General features: G+C 36.3%; 1 protein-coding gene across 1 annotated transcript; it reads left to right on the top strand.

The window, feature by feature from the left end:
* The first annotated feature begins 2607 nt into the window (after positions 1-2607).
* Positions 2608-3627, top strand: LOC149175735 (uncharacterized). Its single transcript, XM_089421223.1, has one exon. It carries the CDS (start codon positions 2608-2610, stop codon positions 3625-3627), a length of 1020 nt encoding a protein of 339 aa, XP_089277349.1.
* The last annotated feature ends 6088 nt before the right edge of the window (positions 3628-9715 follow it).

The raw sequence follows: 9715 nt of genomic DNA, 5'->3' as shown, positions 1-9715 counted from the left end.
AGTAGATGGAGCATTACAAAGACCAAATGGCATGACCATGAATTCATAATGGCCTTCATGAGTTCGGAAGTTTGTCTTGGGAATGTCTACTTCCTTCATGTGTATTTGGTGATAGCATGAGTAGAGTGTTGTGTTTCCATGATCTTGGGTCTAGGATAGAATATTAGGATCTATGACACTATGAAACCAACAATCAAAATGATGGCAATTTTCACAGTGGAATATAAACAACAATAAATCTACTAGTGCAAAAAGTATACACAACTTTTTACAATTTTCAACCCAACTTCGTTATATTAATCAACATATAATACAACAGTATAGGGATCCTGTACTAAGGGTAATGGCCCTCAAATATCCATTAGTAAGATAATACAAAATTGGATCTTGGTAGCAGTCCATCGACAGGAAATCTACCCTCAACAAGATAATCTGATCATCTGGTTGATGTAGTCGACTCTCTCATCTCCCCTCGGTCATACCCTATACCTTCCTAGTCCTTTGGCTCCAAATCTACAACACTTCCTCTATCAATTTAACCCAAGTCCATATGGCCACTGAACCTAAATTATCTAATCTACTCACTGGTTGTGCCTTAGTCCATCAAGGGCACAACACATCGAAACTCCTCTCGAGTTGTTCATAGCTCCACTTGTGAACAACTCTCAATCTACCCACTACTACTCCTCGTCTAATCAACAACTTGAGCCCACTATAGTCTTCCTTTGTTGCTCCAATGAAGACTAACATAGGACACATAGGGATGCCACCTATCACTGCAAGATTTCCATCTCACACAATGAACATGAGCTAAGATGACTACCGATCATTTGTTGTAGATTTCCTTCTCCACACACAAGTCAAGGGTTACACAAATTGTTCCTAGTTGATTAGACCCATGATATCAACAACTACCACTCTAGCAACCACCTAGGTCCATTAATATGGTGCACATTGGGCTCCAACTTGGACACTATCGCATTGTCCTCCAACAGACCATAAATTCCCAACCCACTATCCACACTTAGTCCACTCTCATGTTGCCCTCCAATGGACCAAAAGTGACCAATCCTGATGTACCGTATGTTCTTAGTTAGGGAATCCAACACATATGGAGACCATTCCACATGGATGCTAATAGAATTCTCAAATTGTCCTCTCCTAGGACACCATCCACTAGCATCAATTCAACCTTAACACATTAGCATAATATATTCCTATCCCTCCTCAGCTTCTTCATCACCCTGGTACAGTTTACTACATTCTCAACCCTCACTTGCTGCTTGCACTGGAATTCTTGTACTTGCATGTTCCTGCACTTGTGCATTCCTACACTCGTGTTCCTGCACTCATGCGTTCCTGCACTCACATGTTCTTTCACTTGCACGTTCCTCTACCCTCGCGTTCCTGCACTCACGTGTTCTTTCACTTGCATGTTCCTCTACTCTCGCGTTCCTACACTCACGCATTCTTTCACTCATGCTTTCTTGAACTCGTGTTCTTGTACTAGCGTGTTCCTACACTTTCACGTTCCTGCACTCATGCATTCTTGCACTTGCGTGTTCCTAAACTCATGCTCCTAGACTTGTGCATTCTTACACTCGCACGTTACTACAATCACGTTGCCTTTAATTATGTGTAGTCTATGAAAGATGCTTCTTGGATCTATCAAAATTCCTCACACTTGACCTATATTTATAGGAAACAAGTGGCTCCAATGATTTTTTTCTTTGGGCACTACTTTAACCTCAAGATGACTTGCCCAACACGACAAATTTACCCATATTAACCTCAAAAATTCATTTCTCTTCATCCAAAACTAAGAATTGGATTATTTTCAATGTGTTGGATTCATCTCAGCAATGAAGACAAAGAGCTGGTCAGACAAGAATGCGCTGTCATCCTAAGGAAAGCCAAACCTCCTAAAAGAAACCTAAAACCTGAACAGCTCAGGGCCATAAGGAATCTCAGGAAGAATAGTGACATTGTCATTCTGAAAGCAGACAAAGGTGGAGCCACTGTCGTTATGAATTATGAGGATTATGTTAGCAAGATGAAGGACCACTTATATAATAGTGGTAGCTACAAAAAACTGGAAGAGAACCCCATCTCCAAAATCACTAGACTTGTAAAGAAAGCCATTAAAGAAACCGATCTAGATGATAAATTAAAAAAGCGCCTCACCCCTGATAGTGAAATCACACCCCGGATTTACGTTGCCCCTAAAGTGCACAAGAAAGAAGTTCCCCTAAAGTGCACAAGAAAGAAGTTCGCCTAAGACCTATAGTCAACACTATAGGTTCTCCTACCTATGAATTAGCAAAATATGTTGCTAGTATTTTAGCTCCGCTAGTTGGCAAAACCAGCTCTTACATAAAAGACTCCAATCAATTTGTCAATTTCATTAAAAATACAACCTTAGATCCTGAAGATAAACTGGTTAGTTTTGACGTAGTCCAGCTATTCACCAAAATCCCCCTAGATGAAGCAATTCAAGTGGTTAAGGAAGTGGCTGACCCCCAAACTGCAAAATTAGCTGAAATTTGTCTCCGCTCAACGTTCTTCTCTTTCCAAGGGGAAATCTTTGAACAAACTTCGGGTGTGGCTATGGGATCACCTCTTTCACCCATTGTGGCCAATCTCTTCATGGAAAAATTTGAAACCAAGGCTCTTGATTCTTACCCACTAAAACCTAAGTTTTGGGTCAGGTTTGTAGAAGACACTAGTGTAAATTGGCCTCATGGTGATATAGAACTTAAAAACTTTTTGAACTATCTCAACGGCATATCTAAAGACATAAAGTTTACAATGGAAATCGAAGAAAATAACTGCATCCCTTTCCTTGACATTCTCCTCATTAGAAACAATGATGGCTCCATAGGTCATAAAGTTTTCAGAAAGAAAGCTCACACCGACAACTACCTCCATGCTGATTCACATCACCACCCAGCGCAAAAGACCGGGGTGCTGCAGACACTCTTCACTAGAGCTTGTATAATCTCAGATGACAACCACGCTGATGAAGAAATTGCTTACCTGAAAAGAACTTTTGCCAGCTTAGGATACAATAGTAAAAGCATCCTCAAGGCCATTAAAAAGGCAAAATCTGGAAACAATATCAACAAAACAAAAGACCCCTCACCTTCTAATGCATACCTTCCATACATTCAAGGCATCACTGACAAAATTGCCAAAATTCTCAGGAAAAAAGACATCAAAACTTCATTCAAACCCTTGTCAACTATCAAGCAAGGAATGAAGTCTGTTAAAGACAGCCAGGATCAACTTCAACAGAAAGGAGTTTATATCATAAACTGCTCTTGTGGAAAACAATATATAGGGGAAACTGGCAGGTCTGTAAGGATTAGACTCAAAGAGCATAGCGCTGATATCCGCAAAGAAAGAACTCGCTCTTCAGCTCTTGCTGAGCATGTAGGTAAAACAAACCATTACATATGCCTTGAAGAAACCAGAATCATTGCCAGAGAAGAACACCATTTCAAACGTAAAATTCGTGAAGCAGTTGAAATCATAAAACATCCTGGTAACCTTAATAGGGATGGGGGATGGGACATTAGTAAAAACTGGAACTACCTGCTTAAAAATAAATCTAATTCTCAACAATAAAGCTTTAAAAGAAATCTTATTAATTAATAAAGCATATAAATCTAAGTTAAAATTAACAATACATGAATTTGGGTATATATAAAATAAAAAATATTGAGCTCATATATAATTAATCAATTTAACAATTTAAATCTACATAAAACTAATACATTACTTTAAAAAATAAATAAATAAATAAATAATACATTTAAAAATGATACATTTAATATTAATACATTAAAAATAATACATTATTATTAAAAAGAATTTAAATCTAAATCTAAATAAAACTAATACATTATTTTATAAAATAAATAAATAAATAAATAAATTAATTAATAATCAATTTAACAATTTAAATCTACATAAAACTAATACATTAATTAATCAATTTAACAATTTAAATCTACATAAAACTAATACATTAATTAATCAATTTAACAATTTAAATCCACATAAAACTAATACATTATTTTAAAAAATAAAAAAATAAATAAATAATACATTTAAAAATAATACATTTAATATTAATACATTAAAAATAATACATTATTATTAAAAAGAATTTAAATCTAAATCTAAATAAAACTAATACATTTAATTCTAAAAAGAATTTAACAATCTAAATCTAAATAAAACTAATACATTATTTTATAAAGAACAAAAGAAATAATACAATTAAAAATAAAATTAATACAATTAAAATTAATACATAAAAATAATACATTATTATTGAAAAGAATCAATAGCTATTTTAAAAATTAAAATAATCCTTAAAAAACTATTTAAATCCTTTGCTCTCGGTAAAATTTTAGGCTAGGTTTTTAGGGTTAATTGAATTATTAAAAATAATAAATAAAATATTAGTTTATTAATATAATCTCTAGGTCGGCTTAAAAAAACCCTAAACGGTCAACCTTATCCTTATTTATCCCAAATCTTTTTCTCTTCTCTGTATATCAAAGTCCTGATGATGAGTCTTGCTCTAGACTCGAAACGTCGACAAAAAGAAAATGATGAATACTGTGGATTATCCGAATACAATCTCTCAAAAACCTCTCCACAGAAACCTACAATCCAATATCATCCTTATCCATCACATGTAAAAAAGTACCCATATTTTTTCCCCAACATTGATGGGTGCAAAAACCCAAGCTTGAGTTTCAGGCCCACAAGACCATTTGTAAAGCTCCTTCCTCCAAACCCTCAATCTTCAAGGCTTGGAGTACCTCCTAAGCTATAAAAAAGGAACACGTAATTCTAGCTTGGTAAATATTTTAGCACCATGCAATTCATCAAGCACATCATCAACACCTAGAATGGGAAATTTGTCCTTGATAGTGATCTTGTTAAGTGCCCAAAAGTCCCCACACGTGTGCCATTCTCCATACTTCTTTAGAACCATGAACAATGGAGATGAATAAGTGCTGATACTGGGATGGATAACATTGGATTTGAGGCATTCCTTGATGATTTTTTCAATTTCATTATTTTTGGAAAAAGGATATCGATATGGGTAGACATTAGGTGGCTGGGCACCCAGAACCAAACCGATGCTATGATTATCTTCACCCCTAGAGGGTGGAAGCTCTTTAGTTTTTAGAAAGACGCAATGGTGGTGATCCAATGATAGTAGGAGCACCTGCCTCGAGTCCCCTCAATGTATGAATTTCGTCGTTATTCTTAAAGCTCATATCTAACTCTAGGATATCCATTGTGAAAGGGCCCATTGTGTGAATCCATTTAGCACAAAGGACAATTTTGCAACCACCCATTTCAAGGGAAAACACATGGGTCTTTAGGTGGTAGTCTCCCATCTGAAGCTTAATATTTTCATAGCACCCTTCACATTTTATGTTCCCCACATTAGTGATAAAGACTTGGAAATTAGATATTACCCATGAAAAGAAATTAGAATCTTCTGTAACTCTCTTATGGATAAAATTATGAGTGTTGCCACTATCAATCAATACCACTACTGGCTGATGTTTAATAAAGCCTTGGATTTTTAGAGTTTGAGGCAAAGAAATTCTAGCCATGGCATGTAGTGATATAACCAACTCACATGGCATAGATGTGAGATTATTATTTGGGCTTCACCCACTTCCTCCTCGTGTACCTCAAGGGATGGAGCTTCATCTATTGAGTTGTTATTAGTAGCATCAATTTGAAAGAATTTTGGTTCCTTTCATTTATGTCTAGTGGAGTGCTTGTCATCACAGTGGTAACATGGTCCTTGTTTCATTCTCTCAGCCATTTCTATCAGTGACACCTTTTGGACCTTAAGTGTTTGGCTGGGGCCTAGAGCCTGGGTGGGATGTACCTTGGCAATGAAATTTGGATGATTGGACTAGGCATTTAAGGCAAATTCTACATCTAAGGCCTTGTGGTATGCATCCAACCAAGTAGCTGGGTGGTGCATCCAGATATGGGCTTGAATGGATTCCTTTAGGCTACTGATGAAACATTCCAAGTAAAAGTCATGTCCTAGGCCATTAGTTTTGATGGCCAATTGTTCAAAGGGTGCAATGTAGTCATGCACTATACCTTTCAGCCGAAGCTTAGTGAGACGACCCAAAAAATTAGATTCCAGGTCAAAGCGATCACATATGGATTTTGAGAACATGTTCCAATTTTCTCACCCTAGATAACATTTCTAATGTCACTACCAACACTACAAACTCTCTTGGTCCAAGAAAATCACTCCCATATGTATTTTAGTTCCATATTTATAGATATTGTGAGGGGAGAAATATTGTTCCATTTGCACTACCCATACCCCATGGTTAGAGCCATCAAATTTGTACATGTCCAGCTTGGGTGTCTGGTGGCTCGAAGAGTTGTGATTTCAATGGAAGTGAATGCGATGGTTGGATTCTCATTCTATGTGTGCATCAACATTAGGCTCCTCCCTACAAGATGAATTTATAATGTCTGCTAGTTGTGAGATTTGGGTGGAAATTTTTGCCTCAAATTCCTCGAACTGTTTCTCAAGTTTCTCGACCTTTGCGACTGCCCTTTCTATAGCCATAACTTGAGATATAGTACCTAGTATACAATAACCCTGATCAATTTTTTGGGCTTAATTAAGAGTAGAATGCTTTGAAAGAGGGCAAGCTTGAGATTCTAGTGGAGTCAATCACTTAAAGTCACGTTGGAAAAACTTTTGGGACCACCAAAAAGTTGGGGGCTTACAAGTGAATGGTATCACTGCAACCATCACATCATCCTAGAGCTTATGGACTAGGTCACTTGAAAGCATTTAACGATGTCCTCAGATTTTTTTTTTTACATTCAGAAAGGAGTTTTACTCCCAGCTCATCAATACTATAGTGGAAAAATTCGAGAAACCTTGATACTGCCAAATATCCTACAAAAATTGGGCCTAACTGTAGTAAGAAGAACCACAATGTCATTGTACTACATAATGTGTTGCATCAATATCATTTGGTCTATGGCAGCCAAAACCCTCACTACACAAATAGTTTGATCTACACTCTTAAAACCCCAACTACTGAATTTGATCAATACGGCAACTACATAACCCCAACTATTGGATTTGATTTGGATGACGGTAGTTAAACCCAAAAAACTGGATCTAATCTGGAAAACAAGGTAGAGGCTGATATTCAGATAGCAGAGGGAACTATGGTCACAAAGGAGTGTCAGGTGTTATAGATTGCAATATACGTAGGGGTCCAACAATAGTACTCAACCCAATCTTTCATAAGGAGGATCGATTCTACCCTTAGTATTACTACTTGAGAACCCTACTGTATGTGCAATTAATCTCCCTCAGTGTTGTTCTCAATATACTATAGTAGAAATATGACCGATGACTTATCTAAGGCTAGGTTTCAGGTTATCCTAGGCATCTTCTAATAGACCCAGGGATACATGGAAGTGAAATCTATGCATGGTTCTATCTCATGCACTACTACTCAAAGGGGTACCCACATGGATTACAAGTTAGCCCAACCAGCATGACCACCTCTTGTACTTCCTGCATGGATGTCTCCACAAATATACAGGTTTATATGCTCAGGGACATATCTTGTTGTTTAAATATGTCAGAACATGTCTCTAGCCTAAGAAAACTCTGCGAAAATTGGAGGTACACTAGGCCCTAGAAAGTGATCTGATGCCACTTGTTGTACTCTTTACCTCCAAGAAATCCAAAAAATTATAAATGGGAAGAAATATATCCAAAAACACATAATTATCATAAGAAATCAAACAAACTACGAGATCTTTTATTATTCTGAAGAAGATTAAAATGTTGACTCACCTCTTTGAGGGGACAACCTCCAATAGAGCATAAATCAATTACAATAAGGCTCATTGATATTTCCCTTACTAACTAACACTATTTATAGCTCAATGACATACAAGACACTAACTACTATTGGTTCGTTTCATAACACGGGTTAACCACTTTATTTATTAACTATGGCCGATTTACAGCTAATTGTGAACTATTTTTTATAATGCAGTTCAACCGCTTACAATTATTATTAATGAAGGCTTTATTGACTCTTTAACTAACTATGACTGTGACTCGACCCCCTATGCTTATTACATAAATAGAGGGGTTAGGTTTTGACCCTAAAAAATCCTTAATCTCCATCGAAATTTGAATTAGAGTATCAAATCAAGTTGAAGTCACGCACCTATGTATACTGGATTCCAAAATCTCGAGTTCCCTTTAAGTACTTTAGAACTCTTTTTGCAGTAGACCAATGACCCTCACAAGGTTTTTGCATAAATTTGGAGTGGATTGCAATAGAAAATGAAATGTATGGTATGGTAGTAGTTAGGTATTTGAGACTCTATATGAACTATATGTACTTTTTTGCATCCTCAAATTTTTTTCCTTCACGAGATGTGATCTTTTAGTTCTGTTCCTTTAGAGTAGTCAAAGGATTGCACTAATCCATGCCAAACATGTTAAACAGATCTCCAATGTGCTTCTTCCTAGAGAGGAACATAAAATTTGGATGTTGGGTTACTTCAATACCAAGATAGTAGTGAACATAGCCCAAATCTATCATTTCAAAACTTTTCCTCAATTCCTTATTTATGGATGCAATGTAGCTCTTATTATCATCAGAATATAATCTACATACACCACAAGATATACAACTATTTTTTCAAATTTCTTGAAAAATTAAGTTGCATCGTTAAGATAAAAATGTTTGAAATTGAGTTTTAGAATATGCTTCATCAATTTCTCATACCAGGCGTGTAGTTCTTTCCTAAGGCCATAAAGGGATTTTACAAGCTTTCATACTTTATGTTCCTAGCCCTTCACAACAAATTCTTCTTGTTGGATCATAAAAACATTCTCTTTTATATATCCATTCATGAAATAAGTCATGTACATCCATTTTATGGAATTTCCAACTGTTCTAAGCTGCCAAGGAAAAGAGTGTCTAGATGGAAGCCCATTTTGTTGTGGGGGAAAAGGTTTCCTCATAATTAACCCCTTCATTTTGTGAAAAACCTTTTGCCACAAGTCTATATTTATGCTTGTCACATGAGCCATCTTCTTTATACTTGTTCTTGAAGACCCACTTCCAACCTATTTGTTTGGTTTCCAACGGAGAATCAACCAGCTTCCAAGTGTCATTCTTTATCAAAGCATCATATTATTTTGGTGTCGCTTCCTTCCATTCATCATGGGAAGTGGCTTACTTGAAGGAAGTTGGTTCGAAATGTAGAAAAATTTAGTTCACAATCATAAGAAACATCCATCAATAGATGAATGCGGCTCATCTACATCACCTCCATTATGTCTGGTTAAGCTTCTTGTTCATATCGTTCCAACTTCATCAGGACCAACACTTTCAAGTGCCTTTGTTAACCATTTTGGAGGACCTTTCCAAGATGGCTTGCGCTGCTTAGTTGACTGATCTGGGGTTGAACAAATATTTAGTCTCCCAATTTTTTCAATCACATCACTCAAAGTGCCATTAGTGGTTGGTGCTTCATGCCATGGAGATAATTATTCATAAGAAGATTCCACAAATTGATCAAGTATAGGGATCCTCCCTTCAAGATGTGGAATCTCATTATCAAACTCTCGACAATACTTTGCATGTCTGAATCT

This window comes from Pinus tabuliformis, chromosome 4_1, assembly GCF_031772625.1.
Source record: "Pinus tabuliformis cultivar Carrire ecotype Pingquan chromosome 4_1, CPIR1, whole genome shotgun sequence".
Lineage (NCBI taxonomy): Eukaryota > Viridiplantae > Streptophyta > Pinopsida > Pinales > Pinaceae > Pinus > Pinus tabuliformis.
The sequence above is the reverse complement of the archived record's forward strand: the minus strand, read 5'-3'. Positions and strand labels throughout refer to the sequence as shown.